General features: G+C 49.0%; 2 protein-coding genes across 4 annotated transcripts in view; one reads left to right on the top strand and one right to left on the bottom strand.

Annotated features, from left to right (window-relative positions):
• The window catches only part of ELP5 (elongator acetyltransferase complex subunit 5), a 17,929-nt gene extending 13,466 nt beyond the window's left edge, over positions 1 to 4,463 (bottom strand). Inside the window, exons 1-2 of one of the 3 annotated variants that reach the window (XM_032237874.1) lie at positions 4,071 to 4,463; positions 2,493 to 2,553 (exon numbers count right to left, since the gene is read on the bottom strand). In XM_032237874.1, the coding sequence (XP_032093765.1) occupies positions 2,493 to 2,553; positions 4,071 to 4,128 (119 nt within the window). In that variant the 5' untranslated portion in view covers positions 4,129 to 4,463. The other 2 variants (XM_032237872.1, XM_032237873.1) reach the window with 2 other exon arrangements.
• A 617-nt stretch (positions 4,464 to 5,080) lies between these two features.
• NEURL4 (neuralized E3 ubiquitin protein ligase 4) lies at positions 5,081 to 23,617 on the top strand. Its single transcript, XM_032236638.1, has 9 exons — positions 5,081 to 5,305; positions 8,003 to 8,381; positions 13,584 to 13,649; positions 14,596 to 14,879; positions 17,304 to 17,415; positions 17,581 to 17,702; positions 17,811 to 17,883; positions 21,293 to 21,563; positions 23,302 to 23,617. Exons 1-9 carry the CDS (start codon positions 5,081 to 5,083, stop codon positions 23,615 to 23,617), a joined length of 1,848 nt encoding a protein of 615 aa, XP_032092529.1.
• The last annotated feature ends 267 nt before the right edge of the window (positions 23,618 to 23,884 follow it).

Raw genomic sequence — 23,884 nt, 5'->3', positions numbered from 1 at the left:
CCCCGTGCCACTGTATCTTCCGAGGTGGTGCAGTGGTTAGGGTGCAGCACTGCAGGCCACTTCAGCTGACTGTTATCTGCAGTTCGGCAGTTCAAATCTCACCGGCTCAGGGTTGACTCAGCCTTCCATCCTTCCGAGGTGGGTGAAATGAGGACCCGGATTGTTGTTGGGGGCGATATGCTGACTCTGTAAACCGCTTAGAGAGGGCTGAAAGTCCTATGAAGCGGTATATAAGTCTAACTGCTATTGCTAACTGCTATTGCTATTTTCAATAGCAGAGAATAACATAGACTTCCAGAAAGCACGTAAATAACAACAGCATCTGTACAAGTATTGTCTGAAATGTGACACTACAAACAGTGTATATCGTCTGTGCTGTGTGTTGCAAGGAAATTGCAAATTGCGGGGAGGCAGAATTTCCCCCCCCCTTGTTTCCCTCCCCAAAAGCGAGGTGCGTCTTATACTTCAGAGCGTCTTATACTCCAAAAAAACACGGTACCTGTCTGTTGGGAAGAGTTAGCGGCCGAAGGAAACCAGGCTGCCAAAGACGACACCGCGCAGAGGATAGATAGAACGACTCAAAAGAAGCCGTGGGAGACGGGAAGATGTGGAGAGTGCCCCTGGTTCATGGGCTTGCCAAGAGCCGGGCATGATTGAGTGAATAGCAATAGCAATAGCAATTAGACTTATATACCGCTTCATAGGGCTTCCAGCCCTCTCTAAGCGGTTTACAGAGTCAGCATATCGCCCCCAACAACAATCTGGGTCCTCATTTCACCCACCTCGGAAGGATGGAAGGCTGAGTCAACCTTGAGCCGGTGAGATTTGAACCGCTGAACTGCAGATAACAGTCAGCTGAAGTGGCCTGCCGTACTGCACCCTATCCACTGCGCCACCTCGGCTCTTATCCTCACCATTTGGGACCAAGGGGCAATAGAGTGGATAAGGAGATTTCGGAGGAGGCAGGCAGTCTCTGCCAGTGGTGGGTTTCAAAATTTTTTCGAACCTACTGTGGGTGTGGCCTCCTTTGTGGGAGTGGCTTGCCGGCCATGTGACCTGGTGGCAGTGGCTTGCCGGCCATGTTTTCTCTCTCTCTCTCTCTTGCCTTCCTTTTGTCTCTCTGTCCCTTTTTCCTTTTTTTCTTTCATCTCACTCTTTCTTTTTTCTTTATTTCTTCCTTTCTTTCTCTTTCTCTCTCTGTGAGTCTCTGTGTGTGTGTGTGTGTGTGTGTGTGAGAGTGAGTGGTGGGTTTCAAGAAATTTTGGAGCCTCTTCTGTAGGTGTGGCCTGCTTTCTGGGTCCACTAGTGGAACCTCTTCTAACCAGCTCGGTAGATTTGACGAACCGGTTCTACCAAACTGGTGCGAACTGGTAGGAACCAACCTCTGGTCTCTGCCCAGTTTTAGCCCTGCTCCCATCAGAAAGCCTCGGGGTTGTAGGGAAGGGAGGCAGTGGTGAAATCTATTTCTTTTTTTAACTACTGGTCCTGTGGGTGTGGCTTGGTGGGGTCATGTGACTACGTAGTCATGTAAATGGGAGTCAAAAGACAGAAACTCACTTTAACAATGTCCTGCTGGAGCAGGGTTGGACTAGATGACCTCCGGGTCCCTACCAGCCCTGGATTATCCTCTGAAGCTGCATCCAGTGCCAGGTTTGCAGTCCTTCCTTCCTCTCCTTTTTCCCTCCCTCCATTTCTTTCTTTCTCTTTCTTTCTCCCTTCTTATTCTCTCTCTCTCTCATACACACTTTTTCTTTCCTTCCTTCCCTTTCTTTCTCTCTCTCCTCCTCCCTCCCTTTCTTTCTCCCTTCTTATTCTCTCTCCCTCTCTCATACACTTTCTTTCTTTCCTTCCTTCCCTTTCTTTCTTTCTCTCTCCTCCTCCCTCCTTCTTTCTTTCTCCCTTCTTATTCTCTCTCTCTCTCATACACACTTTCTTTCTTTCCTTCCTTCCCTTTCTTTCTTTCTCTCTCTCTCCTCCTCCTTTCTTTCTTTCTTTCTTTCTTTCTCTTTCTATCTCCCTTCTTTCTTTGTCTCTCTGTGTATTTCTTTCTTTCTCAGCATCCGCAACCCGTTTTTGGCCTAGGCGGCTTCAGGGAAGCTTGCTGGGAACAAAAATGGACCCCCTCCCCACACACACACCTTGTTTTTGCCTGTGCGACGTGTGATCAAGGGTGAACTAGCCCGAACCAATAGCATTTCAGGACCTTTGCAGAAGGTTGGACTACAGTGTTCATCACCCCCCCCCCCCGCAATATGGGAAAGTGGAGTGGCTGATGTGGGATCATGATGTGCAGCCCAGAGTCCCTGGGTTGAGAAATGGGCGGAATACACATTTAGTAAAGAAATGAAAATAAAAACCGATCCTCCCTCCATTTAGAGACCTCACAGCTAGGTTGGCATCAAGACTTTGAGGCCGGTTTTGCCCAGCCAGAGCGGTGGCCTATCAATTCGATACAGCGATAAATGCAAAGGCTCCGGGAGTGTCTCACTCACCGCCGGGCGGCAGCTGTGACGAAGCTCTTCAGCAGGGAGCGTCCTTCGCAAGCAACTGAATCTGCCAGAGGTGGGGAAAAAGCGACGTTTTAGGATTAAGCCTCTCGGTTCGGTGGTTAGGGTAGTTCTTAAGTCATGTTTTCATTCTGTGTTCTTTGAACCTTTTCACTATTTTTTAACTTGTTTTCTAACCTGCAAACTGCTCAGAGGGAGCGAGATGGACAACATTGCGATATTAATAAATGAATTAAAAAAAAAACCCAGGAGGGACACAGACTGGTCAGCCAAAGTGTCTCTCTTGACCATTCACAAGCAGCTGCCTCCCCCTCCCTGCCTTCCTCAGCTGGCATTCCCAGGGGGGGGGGAGAGGGAACCCTGAGGAGGATGGGAGGCCACTAGGAGATCCCCTACATGCAATAGGCCACCAGGAGATGCTCTGCATGCAATAAGACCACCGGATCCCCTACAGGAGGGATATTGGGGGCGGCACCAGGAGACCCCTTGCATACGATAGGCCACTGTGCAGGAGGGATGGGAGGCCACCAGGAGATTTCCCCCCCGCATTGATAAGCCACCAGGAGATCCCCTGAAGGGGATGGGAGGCCACCAGGAGATCCCCCTGCATGAAACGGAACACCATGAAAGCGATGGAGATAACCCTAACCCATAAGGAGATCATGAAACTGGTTTCATTAAACCACCAGATCCCTTACAGGAGGAATGGGGAGGCCATCAGGAGACCCCATGCATGCGATAGGCCACTATGCAGAAGGCATGGGAGGCCACCAGGAGATCCCCCTGCATGAAACAACACCAGGGAGACCCATGAAAGGGATGGAAGCCCATAAGGAGATCATTTGCACGCAATTAAACCACCAGATCCCTTACAGGAGGGATGGGGGGGGCACCAGGAGGCCCCATGCATGCGATAGGCCACTGTGCAGGAGGGATGGGAGGCCACCAGGTGATCCAACCCGCACTGATAGGCCCCCAGGAGGTCCCCTGAAGGGGATGGGAGGCCACCAGGAGATCCAACCCGCACTGATAGGCCCCCAGGAGGTCCCCTGAAGGGGATGGGAGGCCACCAGGAGATCCAACCCGCACTGATAGGCCCCCAGGAGGTCCCCTGAAGGGGATGGGAGGCCACCAGGAGATCCCAGGGCTCCAGGCTAGACCCCAGCAGCAACCCCTGCTCGCCTTTCGGCCAAGAAGACCCTCTCTCCCTGCCCTCCCAGCTGCCCATCAAAGGGGGAGCCCCTCCGCAGGAGCCCGGGAGGGGCAGAGCAAGGCCAGGCCGGGCGCCTCCCTCACCCTGCAGGAGCAGCAGCCCCTCGGCGGACCCGGAGAGCAGCGCCTCCAGCATCCCCTTCGCGGCTCTTCCGCCTCCTTGGGGCGTCGCCCGCGCGCCCCGATGACGTCACGGCCCGCCTGAGGGGAGGGGGAGGGATTACTGGCGGGGAGGCGCCTCTTCCGCGCCACCTGCCGGTGGGCGCCGCCATCGCCTCCTAGGCCCATAGGTGGCTAACGAAGCGCCTGATTGGAAATTAAAAAAGCGGAGGAAGCCCCCACCCTTCCCACCTTTTTTCCCTTCAAAACAGAGTCGGGGGAGGGGAAGAGAGAGCGGTTCCAGCGGCATTTCTGCCCGGCTGAAGCCAAACACGACTCAAAGCCGCTTCAGGTTGCAGCTCCCCCTTCTCGCTGGAGCCACAGAAGCCACTACAAGGCCCATGGTGCTCCGTCACATCCCACGGGGCGGCCATAACCCCCGTAAACCCCCCCAAAGGGCCCCCTGAGGGAAGCCCAGCGGCTGCAGAAAGGGTCGCAAAACCCTCGGCCGTCAAGCGCGACGCCGTCGCTAAGCAGGGCCGTTGTCGAGGACGGCCGTCAAGCGCGGCGCCGTTCACTACAAGGCGGCCGCCGAGCGCGAAGATATTGCTAGGCAGAGAAGGCCCGTCGTCAAGCGCGCCTCCGTTGCTAGCCAAGGGAGGCCGGTCGTCAAGCAGGGCCGTCAAGCGAAGGCCAGTCGTGAAACACGACCGTCAAAAGACGCCCCGTTGCTAAGCAGAGCGTCCGCTCGTCAAGCACGACCGTCAAGCGCGGGCCGGTCGTAAAACACGGCCGTCAAAAGACGCGCCGTTGCTAGGCAGAGCGGCCGATCGTCAAGCGAGGACGAGTCGCGAAAGACAGCCGTCAAAAGACGCCCCGTTACTAAGCAGAGCGTCCGGTCGTCGAGCATGACCGTCAAGCGCGGACCGGTCGTAAAAAAGACGCGCCGTTGCTAGGCAGAGCGGCCGGTCGTCAAACAGAACCGTCAAGCGCGGGCCGGTCGTGAAACACGGCCGTCAAAAGACGCCCCGTTGCTAGGCCGAGCGGCCGGTCGTCAAGAGCGGCCGTCCAGCGCGGCCGTCCAGTTGCTAGGCAGTAGCCCGCGGCCCCGTTGCCAGGCAGAGCCGGCGGGTCGTCAAGCGGTGCCGTCGAGCGCGGCCGGGCGCCCTCCTGCCGCCAAGCGGGGCGGCGGCGGCGCCATGCCCCTCTGCCGTAAAGCGCGGCCGGGCGCCCTGCTGCTGCGGGGGCCTGGTCGGGGCGGGATGCCGGGGGGCGGCGGGGGCGGCGGCGGGGGCGGCGGGGGGTCGGGCGGGGGCGGCTCTCCGCTGCCGCTGCTGCACCCGCGGACGGGCCGGCTGGTGACGGTGTCGCGGGGCGGGCGGAGCGCGGCTCGCTCGCAGCCCGGGCAGGAGTTCAACCACGGGCTGGTGCTCAGCCGGGAGCCCCTCGCCCCCGGGGCCCTCTTCACCGTCCGCATCGACCGCAAGGTCAGCGGGGGCCTGCAGGGCAGGAGGAGGGCAGGGGGGCCGGAGCGAAGGCCCAGGCAATGCGGGGAGGGGGTCTCTTGGGGATGGACATGCGCTGTGAAGGGGGGGGAGGATCTGGGGGGTCGCAGGAGGGGGAGGGGAGGAGAGGAAGGGTCCCAGATGAAGCCTGAAGCAATGGGGGGGAGGGGGTCTCTTGGGGATGGAGAGAGGTGCTGGGGGGAGGGAGGGGGGTCTCAGGGGAGGGGGAGGAGGGCAGAACAGTGGGGAGGGTCCACAAGTGAAGGCCCAGGCAATACGGGGAGGGGGGTCTCTTGGGGATGGACATGCGCTGTGAGACCCTCAGTAAGGGGGCTGCAGGAGGGGAGGGGTCCCCAAATGAAGCCTGAAGCAATGGGGGGGAGGGGGTCTCTTGGGGATGGAAAGAGGTGCTGGGGGGAGGGAGGGAGGGGAGCCTCGGGGGTCTCAGGGAGGAGGGCAGAAGAGTGGGGAGGGTCCACAAGTGAAGGACCAGGCAATGGGGGGAGGAGGTGTCTTGGGGATGGACATGCGCTGTGAAGGGGGGGAGGACCTGGGGGGGGTCGCAGGAGGAGGGGAGGGGTCCCCAGATGAAGCCTGAAGCAATGGGGGGAGGGGGTCTCTTGGGGATGGAGAGAGGTGCTGGGGGGAGGGGGAGAGGGGAGCCTCGGGGGTCTCAGGAGAAAGGGGGCTGCAAGAGGGGAGGAGGAATTGGGGGGGTCTTGGGGATGGAGAGAGGTGCTTTGGGATGGTGGGGGGAAGAGCCTCAGGGGTATCAGGGGATATGGGGGGCTGCAAGAGGAGAGGTGGAGGAGGAGGGCAGGACAAAGGAAGGGTCCCAGATGAAGCCTGAAGCAATGGGGGGGAGGGGGTCTCTTGGGGATGGAGAGAGGTGCTGGGGGGAGGGAGGGGGGTCTCAGGGGAGGGGGAGGAGGGCAGAACAGTGGGGAGGGTCCACAAGTGAAGGCCCAGGCAATACGGGGAGGGGGGTCTCTTGGGGATGGACATGGGCTGTGAGACCCTCAGTAAGGGGGCTGCAGGAGGGGAGGGGTCCCCAAATGAAGCCTGAAGCAATGGGGGGGAGGGGGTCTCTTGGGGATGGAGAGAGGTGCTGGGGGGAGGGAGGGGAGCCTCGGGGGTCTCAGGGAGGAGGGCAGAACAGTGGGGAGGGTCCACAAGTGAAGGACCAGGCAATGGGGGGAGGGGGTCTCTTGGGGATGGACATGCGCTGTGAAGGGGGGGAGGACCTGGGGGGGTCGCAGGAGGGGGAGGGGAGGAGAGGAAGGGTCCCAGATGAAGCCTGAAGCAATGGGGGGGTCTCTTGGGGATGGACATGCGCTTGAGGGGGGGAGGACCTGGGGGGGGTCGCAGGAGGAGGAAGGGTCCCCAAATGAAGCCTGAAGCTATGGGGGGGAGGGGGTCTCTTGGGGATGGAGAGAGGTGCTGGGGGGAGGGAGGGGGGGTCTCAGGGGAGGGGGAGGAGGGCAGAACAGTGGGGAGGGTCCACAAGTGAAGGCCCAGGCAATGGGGGGAGGGGGGTCTCTTGCGGATGGACATGCGCTGTGAAGGGGGGGAGGACCTGGGGGGGTCGCAGGAGGAGGGGAGGAGAGGAAGGATCCCCATATGAAGCCCGAAGCTATGGGGGGCGAGGGGGTCTCTTGGGGATGGACATGGACTGTGAGATGGGGGAAGACCCTCGGTAAGGGGGTTGCAGGAGGGGAGGGGTCCCCAAATGAATCAACTGGGGGGGGTCTTGTTAACAGAGAGGTGTGCTTTGGGACGGGGAGGGGGGAGAGCCTCAGGGGTCTCGGAATAAGGGGGGGCTGCAAGAGGAGAGGAGGAGGAGGGCAGGACAGGGGAAGGGTCCTAGATGAAGCCTGAAGCAATGGAGGGCTGTCTCAGGAATGGAGGTGGGGGGCTGCCCTTCCCTCTGTGGGGGGCTGGAGAGACCCCTGCGGGGGGGGAGTTATGTTGAGGATGAAAACCCCCTCCCTCTCTGCAGGGGGAAAACAGCCTGGGGGGGTCTGAAGGAGGGGGCTGCAGGAGCAGAGCCAGGAAGGAGAGGGGGGGGGTCTCCCAAATAAGACCAAAATCAGGATGAAGATGCTCTGGGGAGGGGGAAGACCCTCGAAGGGGGGGGGGCAAAGGAACAGAACTAGGAGGAGGAGAACCCCATATGAAGGCCAATAGTGGGGCTCATAGGGGAGGGGGCTGCGGGAGGAGGGCAGGGTTCCCCAAATGAAGGACGAACCAATAATTTGGGGGGGGGTGTCTTGGGGATGGAAGTGGGCAGAGCCTCAGGGGTCAGAGGGGAGGGGTCCCCAAAATAAGGAAGCAGAGGAGTCTGTTGTGCAAAATGGGGAGGAAGTGTTGGACCCCCCCCCCCAAAAAAAGAGACCGCTAGAGATGCCCCCATTCAGGAAACACTTCCAGGACCCCTGGCTGGTTTTCCGAGACCCCCCACTCAAAGTTAGACTTTCAGAAATGTTGATTCCCCCCCCCCAAGAACTCTTATCATCCCTGTCCCCCCCAAAAAAAACCCACCACCCGCTTAGCAGGAATCCCTGGCCGGTGGATTTAACTTGAGGAGGATCCGATCCCCAGCCCCTCTTTGCCAGGCGCCGAGTGCGAATCACGGCAGCCCTTCAGTCGACTTTCCCCCCTCTCTTGGTCTGCCCGCAGGTCAACTCCTGGAGCGGCTCCTTGGAGATCGGGGTGACGGCCCTGGACCCCAGCCACCTGGACTTCCCCAGCAGCGCCACCGGCCTCAAGGGGGGCTCCTGGATCATCTCGGGCTGCTCCGTCCTGCGCGATGGGCGCTCCATCCTGGAGGAATACGGGCAGGACCTGGATCAGTTGGGTGAAGGCGACCGGGTCGGCATCCAGCGGACGGCCAACGGGGAGTTGCGCCTCTGGGTCAACGGACAGGACTGCGGCGTGGCGGCCACTGGCATCCCACCCCGGGTCTGGGCGGTGGTCGACTTGTACGGCAAGTGCACCCAGATCACGGTGGTGCCGGGAAACGTGGAGGAAGCAGAAGAGGGAGCCTCCCGCGATGAAGGTACACGCCCCCCCCCAAAAAAGTGGAGAATTGTTGGAACGGAGCGTTGAGAAACCAGGCAGAATAGAATAGAATTCAGAGTAGAATAGAGTTTAGTAGAATAGAATAAGGAATAGAATAGAATAGAATAGCAGAATAGAATAGAATAAGGAATAGAATAGAGTTGAGTAGAATAGAATAAGGAATAGAATAGAAGAATAGAATAGAATAAAGAATAGAATTGAGTAGAGTAGAATAGAATAGAATTCATAATAGAATAGAATAAGGAATAAGGGATAGAGTTGAGTAGAATAGAATAAGGAATAGAATAGAATAATAGAGTAGAATAGAATAGAATTCATAATAGAATAGAATAAGGAATAGAGTTGAGTAGAATAGAATAAGGAATAGAATAGAAGAATAGAATAGAATAGAATAAAGAATAGAATATAGAATAGAATAGAATTCATAATAGAATAGAATAAGGAATAGAATAGAATAGCAGAATAGAATAGAATAAGGAATAGAATAGAGTTGAGTAGAATAGAATAAGGAATAGAATAGAAGAATAGAATAGAATAAAGAATAGAATTGAGTAGAGTAGAATAGAATAGAATTCATAATAGAATAGAATAAGGAATAAGGGATAGAGTTGAGTAGAATAGAATAAGGAATAGAATAGAAGAATAGAATAGGGTAGTATAGAATAGAATTCATAATAGAATAGAATAAGGAATAGAGTTGAGTAGAATAGAATAAGGAATAGAATAGAAGAATAGAATAGAATAAAGAATAGAATAGAGTAGAGTAGAATAGAATAGAATAGAATTCATAATAGAATAGAATAAGGAGTAAGGAATAGAGTTGAGTAGAATAGAATAGAATAGAATAAGGAATAGAGTTGAGTAGAATAGAATAAGGAATAGAATAGAAGAATAGAATAGAATAAAGAATAGAATAGAGTAGAGTAGAATAGAATAGAATTCATAATAGAATAGAATAAGGAATAGAATAGTGGAGTAGAATAGAAGAATAGAATAAGGAATAGAATAGAGTTGAGTAGGATAGGATAGAAGAATAGAATAGAAGAATAGAATAGAATAGAAGAATAGAATAGAGTTGAGAAGGATAGGATAGAATAGAATAGAATTCAGGAGAGGAGAGGATAACAGGTCTTCTAGTCCAACCCCCTGCTTAAGCAGGAAACCCTCTCCCATTCCAGACAAAGGGTTATCCAATCTCTTCTTAAACACTTTTTACCCATTTACAACTTCGGTGGAGGCAAGTTGTTCCGCTGGTTAATGGTTCTCACTGTCAAGAAAATCCCTCCTTATTTCTAGGTTGAATCTCTTCTTGGATCAATGTCCATCCATTCTTCCTTGTCCGGCCTTCGGGTGCCTTGGAAAAAAACACTTGACCCTCCTTCCTCTCTGTGGCAACCCCTGAGATATTGGAAGACAGCTATCATGTCTCCCCTGGTCCTTCTTTTCATTCAACGAGACATCCCCAGTTCCTGCAACCGTTCCTCATATGTTTTAGCCTCCAGTCCCCTAATCCTCTTGGTTGCTCTTCTCTGCACTCTTTCGAGAGTCTTCACATTCTTTTCTATATCGTGGCAACCAAAACTGGATGCCGTATTCCAAGTGTGGCCTTTTCAAGGCCTTGTAAAGTGGTATTAACACTTCACGCTATCTTGAAAATAAACTGTAAAGAAAGCACAAATCTCGGCATTCAAATTTGGGCTTGTCTGTCCCCTGCGTTTCTCAAATTTTAAGAAGTGTGGAGGTCAGGTAATTATGGATTAATATACGTCCAGCCTGATTGCATATCGATTGATTGATTTTGCCACGTTTGTGTAGTATATATATCAGAGGCGGTGACCCCTTTTGAAGGCTGCACGCAGCAAAATCTCATTTTAATGTAACTTTACTGTCACTTCCAACGTATATTTTAGTGTACATTGGAAGTGACGATAAAAGTTATTTTAAGTCGATGCTTTAATAAAGCTACGTCTGGAATCCTGACTCCGGTTTTGGTCCCCACGTTTCAAAAAAGAGGTTGAAACTTTAGAAAAAGTACAGAGGAGAACAACTAAGAGGATCAAAGGCCTGCAGACTAAAAGAAGAGTTGCAGGATTTGGGTTGGGCCAGTCTAGAGAAAAGATGGAATTGGGGGGAGGGGGGGTGATATTCTAGTATTTGAGGGGCTGCCCCAAAGAAAGAGGGGGTGTGTGTCAAATTATTTTCCAAAGCCCCTGAAGGCAGGACGAGAAACAACAGGTGGAAACTCGGCAAGGAGAGAACCCATCTGGAATTAAGGAGGAATGTTCTGAACAATTGACCAATGGAACTCCTTGCCACTAGAAGTTGTGGGGGCTTCATCACTGGTTTTCAAGAAGAGGCTGGGCAGCCATTTGTCTGGGAGACCATAAGTTCTCCTGCCTGATCAGGGGGTTGGACTAGAAGACCTCCGAGGCCCCTTCCAGCTCCATCCCGAGGGAAAATACGTACACTTCCCAAAACTGGAGGTTGTTAAGAAGAGATTGGACAACCATTTCATTGGGGATATGGTATAATCTCTTTTGACCGAGCAGGGGGTTGGACTAGAAGACCTCCAAGGCCCCCTCCAGTCCTATTCCGATTGATTGATTGATTGATTGATTTTTTTTTATTGATTGATTGCATTCTGGGAGTTGAAGTCCACCAAACTTAAAACACTGGCCTTTTAAGAAATAACATGCAGCAATTTGGGATGGATGGACTGAAGGAGGGAGAAGTGAAGGAGGAGAAGTGAAATGATGGATTTTGGTGCCCTTTTGATTTGGCAGGGGGACGACTTTATTTTATTTTTTCCATTCAATGTTTTTTTTATTTTTTAAGACAAATTAGAGCCGAGGTGGCGCAGTGGTTAGGGTGCAGTACTGCAGGCCACTTCAGCTGACTGTTATCTGCAGTTCAGCGGTTCTAATCTCACCGGCTCAGGGTTGACTCAGCCTTCCATCCTTCCGAGGTGGGTGAAATGAGGACCCGGATTGTTGCTGGGGGCGATATGCTGACTCTGTAAACCGCTTAGAGAGGGCTGAAAGCCCTATGAAGCGGTATATAACTCTAATTAATAAGTAAATAAATAATAAATAAATAAATAAATTATACATATTGTAGGAACAAAGAGTTTTTTGCTCTTTCCTTTTACATCCTCTCATTTACATAGTCCATTTTACATCCGAGTTTCGTCTTCACTTTCAGCCAAATTATTCTCCGCCGTTACTTTCTATCTTTATAGTTTATTTTTTCGTAATAAGGAAAGCTGTCAAAAACCTGGCTGTTCCGCCAGGCCTGGGGCTGTTGACCTTGTTGTTGAGGTCCAGCCCCGATTAGAACGAATGCGTGTCTTGTGAATTTTAAATTATTCTTTTTCTTTTTTCTTTTCTTCTTTCTCCCTTCTTTGTAAGCCGCCCGGAGTCCTTTGGGATTGGGCGGCCTATAAATTTAATAAATAAATAGATAGATAGATGATAGATAGATAGATAGATAGATAGATAGATAGATAGATAGATAGATATGTAGGTAGGTAGGTAGGTAGATGATAGATAGATAGATAGATGATAGATAGATAGATAGATAGATAGATAGATAGATAGATAGATAGATATGTAGGTAGGTAGGTAGGTAGATAGATGATAGATAGATAGATAGATGATAGATAGATAGATAGATGATAGATAGATAGATAGATAGATAGATAGATAGATAGATAGATAGATAGATAGATAGATAGATATGTAGGTAGGTAGGTAGGTAGGTAGGTAGATAGATGATAGATAGATAGATAGATGATAGATAGATAGATAGATGATAGATAGATAGATAGATAGATAGATAGATAGATAGATAGATAGATAGATATGTAGGTAGGTAGGTAGGTAGATAGATGATAGATAGATAGATAGATAGATAGATAGATAGATAGATAGATAGATAGATAGATAGATAGATATGTAGGTAGATAGATAGATAAATAATAAAATAAAATAATACATAAACAATATCTTCCGTCGCCCCTTCCAACTTACACCAAAATTTCCAATTCTTGTTTTCTCCATTGGTATATTTTGCTATAAACAGCAAAATACATCCTCTAATTCAATTTAAACCTAGAGAGCATTTCTTTCCATTTTTTTTCTACCACTAACAGTATACTACCATTTCTTCATTAGTGACGTAACAACAACAATCTTACTACTATTCTCTTTAGTCTACTAATGTTAACTCTATTTCCCTTTCTTCCTCTTTTAACCGTTTTCTCTTGGGCTCTCGAAAATCCCACTTTTAATTTAATTTCCTTCTCCTCCTCCTCCTCCTCCGTTTCCCCTAACTTCTTTTTCCTATTTTTGTATCTTTTCTTCAGAGTATTTACTTTTATTATTCTAGTCACTTTCCCCGAGCTTTTCCGGGGGGGGGGGGGGGAAATGGAACCACTTTAGATAGCTGTCACTGGACGTATGTGCGAGACGATTCATCTACTACGGCCACACGCCTCTCCAGGGGGTTTGTGGCCTCTCTGAATACAAGAAGTCCTTGATTTACAGCCATTTAGTGACCGGATTTACAAAGGCGCTGGAAGAAAAGTGAGTTAGGTCCCTTTTTCACACTTAACAACCCTTGTAGCATCCCCACGGTTTTACGACCCAAGTTCAGACTCTCGGCCCCTCGACTCGTATTTACGACGGCTGCAGTGTCCCTGGGAGTCACGGGATTCTCCCTTTTTGCGAAGCCGGATTCGCTGAACGAACGGGTTACTCGCTCCGCAGCTGCGGGGATCCGCTTAACGGCGACAGCGAGAAAGGTCGTAAGAGCGGGCAAAACAACCTGCCACGCTCAGAGAGAGAGATGTTTGGGCTTGTTTGCCGTCGTAAGTCGAGGAGTGGGGAAGGGTATGCAGGGGACTGTTGATCTTGGAAGGGTGGGAGCTGACCGTGCCCAGCGGGCACAAGCCAGGATGAACCACGGTCTGTCTCGCTCTCCTGCCGCCCCCCCATAACGGAGCCATTTTTCAAACCCTCCGTTCCCCTGGGATTCTTGGCTGCCCCTTCGGGACCTTAAACCATGATTCCTGGCTTGTTCCCAGGCAACACGGCCTGAGGCTGCTCTCGGAAGCACCCCTGACATCCCTTCCTTCCTCTTCTTCCCTTCTTCCTCCTCCTCCTCCTCCTCTCTTTTCTAGCCCTCGAAGCGCCTTGCAACCAGAGTCGGCCGGATAAATTTCCCAGCAGCCTGGAATCGGAGAACGGTGAGTCGCCTGGAAGCAGGGGGGAAAAATATAATCAACATTCCAAGGTTTTCTCCCCGCCCGATGTTAAAAGGCTGGTTTTTGGCATTATTTTTACCTTTTGTTTTCTCCCCTGCTTTGATTTATTCCGATAACTCCAAGCAGCGAATGGACGTAATGCTGCGCCCGGTTCTCTTTCCCCCCCCCTTCAAAAAACGACAACCTTGTGAGGTGGGTTGGGCTCAAAAGAGAGTACCTGGATACCTGTCACCCCGCTGGTTTTCATGCCTCCGGCGGGACTAGGACTCCCCATCTCCTGGTGATTAGCCCAAAGCCACTTAATTGACTTCCATGCCTAAGGCGGGACTAGAACTCCCCGTCTCCTGGTGATTGGCCCAAAGCCACTTAATTGACTTCCATGCCTAAGGCGGGACTAGAACTCCCCGTCTCCCGGTGATTGGCCCAAAGCCACTTAATTAACTTCCATGCTTAAGGCGGGACTATAACTCACCGTCTCCTGGTGATTGGCCCAAAGTCACTTAATTGACTTCCATGCCTAAGGCGGGACTAGAACTCCCCGTCTCCTGGTGATTGGCCCAAAGCCACTTAATTGACTTCCATGCTTAAGGCGGGACTATAACTCACCGTCTCCTGGTGATTGGTCCAAAGCCACTTAATTGACTTTCATGCCTAAGGCGGGACTAGAACTCCCCGTCTCCTGGTGATTGGCCCAAAGTGAATTAATTGACTTCCATGCCTAAGGCGGGACTAGAACTCACCATTTCTTGGAGGTAGAACGGACTTGCTTCTCATTTGAATGAGCCGGGCCTGAAAGGAGGGGGGGGGGCTGCCTATGCCCCTATCAGAATCCCACCCCCCCTCCTTTCCAAGATGGGCAGCCGGCGCTGGCATCCCAACCGCGTGCGTTGACCTCCCCACAAACGCCATCCCCCCCCTCCCCCCGTAGGCTTCTCCAGCATGGAGCTCTCGGAGGTGGTCAGCAACGCCATCCTGTCGGCCTACAACGGGAGCCTCCTGAACGTCAACCTGGGCAGCCCCCCCTCAGACTCTCCCCCCGGCGGGGCGGCCCCCATGACCTCCAACGACGCCTTGCTCTTCCACGAGAAGTGTGGCACCCTCATCAAGCTGAGCAACAACAACAAGACGGCCGAACGGCGCCGGCCGCTGGACGAGTTCAACAACGGCGTGGTCATGACAAACCGCCCGCTGCGGGACAACGAGATGTTTGAGGTAAGGGGGTGGGGTCCTGGGACCTCCCCCCCCCCAAATCCCCAGCGCCATTTTTTCTCAACCTTTGTGACTTCGCGAAGAAATGCAGCTGAACTATTTTGTATTTTTGGGATTGGGTCACTTTCTTCATAGATGGTGGGAATGCCCTAGATCAGTGTTTCTTAAAGTTAGCAGCTTTAAGATGGGTGGACTTCAACTCCCAGAATTCCACAGCCCGCCAAGCTGGCTGTGGAATTCTGGGAGTTGCAGTCCACCCATCTTAAAGCTGCTAACGTTAAGAAACATGGCCCTTAAGATGTAATATATCTTGATTTCAACACAATGAGAAAAAATAATAATAACCCCGACAAGCTAAATTAGTAGAAACGGGTGGATTTGATGGCATAATAATCAAATGGGGAAGCTGGTCTTGCTGGCTGGGGGATTATGGGAGTCGTAGTCCACAGGTCTTAAAAAGTCACAAAGCTTGAGAAAACTTGTGGTAAGTTGTGTAGAAAATTTGAGGCATCTTAAGTGCGACATAACGCTCTCAGTGGGCGCGCGAGGGGTGGCTCGGCAAGGAGGATGCATCTGGGATTTGTAGTCCGTTCCCTTTGACCTTCCCGTTCGTCTTCTCTCATCCCTGGGGAGGACAGACGCCGCTGAATTGGTCGCGATCCCGCCTTCTTGTTGGTCTCCCCAACAAATCCTGTATTACTTTTACAAACAAGCTGCAAATATGTCCAACTCATCCTCCTCCTCTTCCTCCTCCTCCTTTCCTCCTTTCCCCACAACGACGACCTTGCGAGTTGGGTTGGGCTGAGAGGGAGACTGGCCCGAACTCACCATCTCCTGGTTATTGGGCCATAGTCACCCAGCTGGCTTTCATGCCTAAGGCGGGACTAGAACTCCCAGTCTCCTGGTGATTGATTGGCCCAAAGTCACCTAGCTGGCTTTTCTGAGGTGAAACTAGAACTCACCGTCTCCTGGTGATTGGCCCAAAGTCACCTAGTTGGCTTTTCTAAGGTGAAACTTGAACTCCCCATCTCCTGGTAATTGACGCAAAGTCACCTAGCTCTCTTTTCTGAGGTGAAACTAGAACTCACCATCTCCTGGTGATTGACGCAAAGTCACCTAGCTCTCTTTTCTGAGGTGAAACTAGAACTCACCATCTCCTGGTGATTGACGCAAAGTCACCTAGCTCTCTTTTCTGAGGTGAAACTAGAACTCACCATCTCCTGGTGATTGGCCCTAAGTCACCTAGCTGCCTTTTCTAAGGTGAAACTAGAACTCACCACCTCCTGATGATTGGCCCAAAGTCACCAAGCTGGTTTTCATGCCCACGATGGGACTAGAACTCACCGTCTCCTGGTGATTGACTCAAAGCCACGTAGTTAGCTTTCCTGCGTAAGGCGGGACTAGAATTCCCAGTCTCCTGGTGATTGGCCCAAAGTCACCTAGCTGGCTTTTCTAAGGTGAAACTAGAACTCCCCGTCTTCTGGTGATTGGCCCAAAGCCATCTAGCTCGCTTTTCTAAAGTGAAACTAGAACTTCCCATCTCCTAGTGATTGGTTCAAAATCACCTAGCTGCCTTTTCTAGAGTGAAACTAGAAGTCACTATTTCCTGATGATTGGCCCAAAGTCACCAAGCTGGTTTTCATGCCCACGATGGGACTAGAACTCACCGTCTCCTGGTGATTGACTCAAAGCCACGTAGTTAGCTTTCCTGCGTAAGGCGGGACTAGAATTCCCAGTCTCCTGGTGATTGGCCCAAAGTCACCTAGCTGGCTTTTCTAAGGTGAAACTAGAACTCCCCGTCTTCTGGTGATTGGCCCAAAGCCATCTAGCTCGCTTTTCTAAAGTGAAACTAGAACTTCCCATCTCCTAGTGATTGGTTCAAAATCACCTAGCTGCCTTTTCTAGAGTGAAACTAGAAGTCACTATTTCCTGATGATTGGCCCAAAGTCACCAAGCTGGTTTTCATACCCACGATGGGACTAGAACTCTCCGTCTCCTGGTGATTGGCCCAAAATCACCTCGCTGGCTTTTCTAGGGAGAAACTAGAACTCCCCATCTCCTAGTGATTGACTCAAAGCCACGTAGTTGGCTTTCCTGCGTAAGGCGGGACTAGAATTCCCAGTCTCCTGGCGATTGGCCCAAAGTCACCCAGTCTGCTTTCATGCCTAAGGCACGACTAGAACTCACCGTCTCCCGCTTTCCAGCCTGCTGCTTTAACTACTCTCAGACCAAAAATGGACTCCGTTGAATAGAATCAGCAAATGGAGTGGGGCCGGTGTAGGGCATTCTGGGAGTTGTAGTCCCCAACTCTTAAAAAGTCGCCGGGATTGGGGGGGGAAGGTTGCTTTTAGCGGGAAAGAGAGATTTCGAAGCAGGCGCCGGGAAGGGGGGGGCGGACTTCAAGGCGCCGGTTTGTCTCCCCCTCAGATCCGCATCGATAAGCTGGTGGACAAGTGGTCGGGCTCCATTGAGATCGGGGTCACCACCCACAACCCCAACAACCTGGAGTATCCGGCCACCATGACGAACCTGCGTTCAGGTGACTCCCCGACCCGTGCGTATCCAAAGGCGGGGGAGAGAGAGTGATTGGGGCGGGAGGGGGGTGGTGGATTTCCCGGTGGTGGTGGCGGGTTTCCGTCGGGGGTGGGGGGGAGAGGACCCCGGGGGAGGGGAGTCACATAAGACGGCCCTTGTCCCCACTCAGTACTTCTTGTCATGCTCCACTCAACCCACGAAGGAACCATCATGATGAGCGGCTGCGGGATTCTCACCAACGGGAAAGGCACTCGGCGGGAGTATTGCGAATTCAGCTTGGACGAGTTGCAGGTGAGTCGCCTCCTCCTCCACCACCACCCCTACCGCCGTCTGCGGCTCCCGCTCCCTCCTTTTCACCACCACCCCTCTCCACCCCCGCTTTGTCTCTCCCGCCCGCAGGAAGGGGACCACATTGGCCTGACCCGGAAGTCCAACAACGCCCTTCACTTCTACATCAACGGCATCGACCAAGGTGGGGATCATCCAGAGTCCGCCCCAAGCTGGGGGTTGGAGGGGGGGGGATGTTCCTCGACTTACGACCACAACGTGCAACAATTTGGCCCCGAATCCGTGTTTACTACCAGTGTTCCCCCCCCCCCTACTCAGAGCGAACAACAACTACCTCCTTACTCCTTATTTGGAAATTCTAAATTTATTAGACTTGAACATTCTGATTCTACAAAAAACCTCCCTACTTGGAACAGCTTATATCCGCCGACGTTACCTTAACAGTTCCTAGGTCCTTGGTTAGGACTCGAGCTGTTGAGCTACCAGCCAGCCCCAAAGGCTGTGAATTTCACCAAAGATTAAATTATCACCAAAGATTAAATTGTCGCCAAAGATTAAATTGTCGCCAAAGATTAAATTGTCACCAAAGATTAAATTGTCACCAAAGATTAAATTATCACCAAAGATTAAATTATCACCAAAGATTAAATTATCACCAAAGATTAAATTATCACCAAAGATTAAATTATCACCAAAGATTAAATTATCACCAAAGATTAAATTATCACCAAAGATTAAATTAGTGTTGTTGTTATTATTATTATTATTATAAACTGTTGATCACATACTCGGCTGCTATAAAAAAATCACGCAGACTGATTATAAATTGCGGCACAATTCAGTAGCACAAATGATCCATTGGAATTTGTGCAAAAATTATAATATTAAAACAGCAACAAACTGGTGGGAACATCAGCCTGAAAAAGTCACCGAAAATCAGATGGTCAAGATCTTGTGGGATTTTCGCATACAAACGGACAAAATACTGGCGCATAATACACCAGACATCACACTGGTTGAGAAAAACAAGGTCACAATCATAGACATGGCAATACCAGGAGATAGCAGGGTCGCCGAGAAGGAACATGAAAAAATCGCAAGATACCAGGACTTAAAAATCGAAATTCAACGATTATGGCACAAACCAGCAGTGGTAATTCCAGTGGTGATCGGCACACTGGGTGCTATTCCAAAAGCACTGGAATTACATTTAGAACAGTTAAAAATTGACAAAATCCCCATCAGTCAAATGCAAAAAGCCGCACTGCTTGGATCTGCACGCATATTAGGAAAATACGTCACGACGTCCTAGGCCCCTGGGTGGGGCCCGACTAGTAACCAATACCAAATCCGGCGAAACAACTGGCCGCTGTGATACAATTGTATAATAATAATAATAATAATAATAATAATAATAATAATATAGTAATAAATGCCAATCAATGGTATTTGTGATGCATTTTTGAATGTTCATTTGACCAAGATTCATGTTTAATGAACAAAAGAAATGATAATAATAATAATATAGTAATAAATGCCAATCAATGGTATTTGTGATGCATTTTTGAATGTTCATTTGACCAAGATTCATGTTTAATGAACAAAAGAAATGATAATAATAATAATATAGTAATAAATGCCAGTCAGTGGTATTTGTGATGCATTTTTGAATGTTCATTTGACCAAGATTCATGTTTAATGAACAAAAGAAATGGTAATAATAATAATATAGTAATAAATGCCAGTCAGTGGTATTTGTGATGCATTTTTGAATGTTCATTTGACCAAGATTCATGTTTAATGAACAAAAGAAATGATAATAATAATAATATAGTAATAAATGCCAGTCAGTGGTATTTGTGATGCATTTTTGAATGTTCATTTGACCAAGATTCATGTTTAATGAACAAAAGAAATGATAATAATAATAATATAGTAATAAATGCCAATCAATGGTATTTGTGATGCATTTTTGAATGTTCATTTGAGCAAGATTCATGTTTAATGAACAAAAGAAATGATAATAATAATAATATAGTAATAAATGCCGGTCAGTGGTATTTGTGATGCATTTTTGAATGTTCATTTGACCAAGATTCATGTTTAATGAACAAAAGAAATGATAATAATAATAATATAGTAATAAATGCCAGTCAGTGGTATTTGTGATGCATTTTTGAATGTTCATTTGACCAAGATTCATGTTTAATGAACAAAAGAAATGATAATAATAATAATATAGTAATAAATGCCAGTCAGTGGTATTTGTGATGCATTTTTGAATGTTCATTGACCAAGATTCATGTTTAATGAACAAAAGAAATGATAATAATAATAATATAGTAATAAATGCCAGTCAGTGGTATTTGTGATGCATTTTTGAATGTTCATTTGACCAAGATTCATGTTTAATGAACAAAAGAAATGATAATAATAATAATATAGTAATAAATGCCAATCAATGGTATTTGTGATGCATTTTTGAATGTTCATTTGAGCAAGATTCATGTTTAATGAACAAAAGAAATGATAATAATAATAATAATATAGTAATAAATGCCGGTCAGTGGTATTTGTGATGCATTTTTGAATGTTCATTTGACCAAGATTCATGTTTAATGAACAAAAGAAATGATAATAATAATAATATAGTAATAAATGCCAGTCAGTGGTATTTGTGATGCATTTTTGAATGTTCATTTGACCAAGATTCATGTTTAATGAACAAAAGAAATGATAATAATAATAATATAGTAATAAATGCCAGTCAGTGGTATTTGTGATGCATTTTTGAATGTTCATTTGACCAAGATTCATGTTTAATGAACAAAAGAAATGATAATAATAATATAGTAATAAATGCCAATCAATGGTATTTGTGATGCATTTTTGAATGTTCATTTGACCAAGATTCATGTTTAATGAACAAAAGAAATGATAATAATAATAATATAGTAATAAATGCCAGTCAGTGGTATTTGTGATGCATTTTTGAATGTTCATTTGACCAAGATTCATGTTTAATGAACAAAAGAAATGATAATAATAATAATATAGTAATAAATGCCAATCAATGGTATTTGTGATGCATTTTTGAATGTTCATTTGACCAAGATTCATGTTTAATGAACAAAAGAAATGATAATAATAATAATATAGTAATAAATGCCAATCAATGGTATTTGTGATGCATTTTTGAATGTTCATTTGACCAAGATTCATGTTTAATGAACAAAAGAAATGATAATAATAATAATATAGTAATAAATGCCAGTCAGTGGTATTTGTGATGCATTTTTGAATGTTCATTTGACCAAGATTCATGTTTAATGAACAAAAGAAATAATAATAATAATAATGCAAACAAAAAAGATGGCGAAATTAGATCAGTCCTGTGGGTGACGCTCTTTATGACCCCAATGGGCAAGCTGCAGGACGACTGGTCGTAAGTCGGGGACCACTGATAGAATAACCCCGCCAATTAGTTCCTCTCTTAAGCCAGCCAGGGCGCAAAAACTTCGGCGTGGACGAAAGCTTTGGGCGGAGGGGGTGTGTGTGTCACGTGACCCTGATGTGCCCCCTTCTCTTTCCAGGCGTCGCGACCACCCTCACCCCCTTGGTGGTCTACGGGGTGGTGGACCTCTACGGCATGGCTGTGAAAGTGACCATCGTGCACAATCACAATCACAGCGACCGCCTTCGGCGCAACAATGCGATCATGAGGGCCCTCTCGCCCGACGTGGGGCGGCGGGCCATCGACGCCGGAGGGGCCAACGAGCCCGAGCCGGAGCGCCTCCTCTTCCACCCGAACTGCGGGCAGAAAGCGGCCATTATCAATGAAGGGCGGACGGCCCTGCGGCCTCAGTACGTATCTTCCCTCGGGATGGAGCGGGAAGGGGCCTGGGAGGTCTTCTAGTCCAACCCCTCCTGCTCAGGCAGGAGACCTTATGCTCTCGCAGAGACGTGGCTGCCCAGTCTCTTCTTGAAAACCTCCAGGGATGAAGCCCCCACAACTTCTGGTGGCAAGGAGTTCCACTGGTGAATTGTCCTCACTTGTCAGGAAGTTCCTCCTTAATTCCAGATTGCTTCTCTCCTTGGTTAGTTTCCATCCGTTGCTTCTTGTCTTGCCTTCGGGGGGCTTTGGAGGGTAGGTGGAGCCCCTCCTCTTTTCAGCAGCCCCTCTTCAGCCCGTGCTCTGTTGCCGGGGTCTTAGGCCTTGCAAGTGTTAAGACTTGGGGACTTCAACTCCCAGAATCCCCCAGCCAGCAAGAGTTTGCCAGAACTTACTTACTTTCCCTCCCTCTTTCTTTCTTTCTCTTTCTTTCTTTCTTTCCATTCTCTTCCTTCCTGCCTCTTTTTTTCTTCCTCCCTCCCTCCTCTTCCCTTCCTTCCTGATTCCATTCTTTCTTTTTTCCTTTCTTCTTTCTTTCTTTCTTTCTTTCTTTCTTTCTTTCTTTCTTTCTTTCTTTCTTTCTTTCTTTCTTCCTGTCTTTCCATTCTCTTCCTTCCTGCCTCTTTTTTTCTTCCTCCCTCCCTCCTCTTTCCTTCCTTACTTCCTTCCTGATTCCATTCTTTCTTTTTTCCTTTCTTCCTCTTCTTTTTTCCTCTTTTAGTTTCTTCCTCCCTCTCTTTCCTTCCTTCCTTTCTTTCTATCTTCCTTCCTATCTTTCCAATCATTCTTTCTCTTCCTTCCTATCTTTTCTCCTTTTCTCTTCTTTCTTTTTCTTTCTTTCTTCCTCCCTCTCTTTCCTTCCTTCCTATCTTTCCATTCTTTCTTTTTTTCTTCCTTCCTTACTTCCTATGATTCCATTCTTTCTTTTTTTCCTTTCTTCCTTCCTCTTCTTTCTTCCTTCCTCTTTTAGTTTCTTCCTCCCTCTCTTTCCAATCATTCTTTCTTTCTTCCTCCCTCTCTTTTCTTCCTTTCTTCCTTCCTATCATTCCATTCTTTCTCCCTTTCTCTTCTTTCTTCCTCTTTCTTCCTCTCTTTCCCCCCTCTCTTTCCTTCCTATCTTTCCATTCTTCCTTCCTTCCTTTCTTCCTTCCTTCCTCTTCTTTCTTTCTTTCTTTCCTTTCTTTCTTTCTTTTCTTTCTTTCTCCCAAAGGTGCTTTTTCCAGGGGCAACTGGGCTTTCTGTTTTTTTCTTTGAAGACGCTTGTTCTAGAGATCCGTTGAGGCCACCTGGAGGTCTCTCTGTCTCCTCAGGGTCACCTGAGTGGCGCAAAGGGGTTCGGAGTCCACAGCGCAGCTCCGTCCAGCCGTTCCAAGGAGGCTCCACCCCCCATTTTCACCACTCAGGTGGACCCTCAGGATGCAGACGAACCTCCAGGTGGCCTCAACGACCCTCTAAAAAGAATTGCAAAGGACCAGCTCTGTCTGCAAGGAGCATCAATCCTTCCCTTCCCCTCCATCCAAGTCAGAGCGGAGGATGCTTCTCGGACGTCTTCAAAGGGGGGGGGAGAAACATCTTTGGGACTTACCTGCCTGGGTCTCCTGCCTCGTCCACCTTGTAGTGGCTAACCACGGTTTGTTGGACACTGTCCCAAGAGGAGTTCTAACAGTGACCACTGCCCTTCCTTCCTTCCTTCCTTCTCTGTCCGCACAGTGCCACCGACGACTTTAACCACGGCGTGGTCCTTAGCAACCGGCCGCTGCGGAACGGCGAGGTCTTCCAGGTGAGGATTGACAAGATGGTGGACAAATGGGCCGGCTCCATCGAGATTGGCGTCACCACCCACAACCCAACCTACCTGCAGCTGCCGTCCACGATGACCAACCTGCGGTCAGGTGAGACCAGCAAAACTTCACATCGCAGACAAAAAATCTTGGCCAGGTGTTTCCCAAAATTGCTTGGCGGTTTTAAGGCCTGTGGATTAATCTTCATTAATCTTCATACCTTCCCCTCCCCAGAGCAGAGTTGAGGGGTTAGTTTACATGAAAATGGGTAACGTTCTGGCAAACCAACTTTCGGGGCTTCCTGTCTGGAAATAGAAGTGGTTTACATCCTTTTTTTTTTTTTTGCCGTCAGTTGTTGGAGAAAGACTTGCCAAGATAAGGGGAGGAGTCAAGCAGGGAATTAGTCTGGAATCTCTACTTAGCTGCTGGAATTGTTGCCATTGAATCCAACTTTGAGACTTGCCAACGTCAACTGCCAGGATTCTGTCAATTGCAGAAGGCAGCTTTAACCG

The sequence above is a fragment of the Thamnophis elegans genome, chromosome Z (assembly GCF_009769535.1).
Source record: "Thamnophis elegans isolate rThaEle1 chromosome Z, rThaEle1.pri, whole genome shotgun sequence".
In the NCBI taxonomy this organism is placed as follows: Eukaryota; Metazoa; Chordata; class Lepidosauria; order Squamata; family Colubridae; genus Thamnophis; species Thamnophis elegans.
Note: the sequence above shows the minus strand (reverse complement) of the source record. Positions and strands in the feature narration are given on the sequence as shown.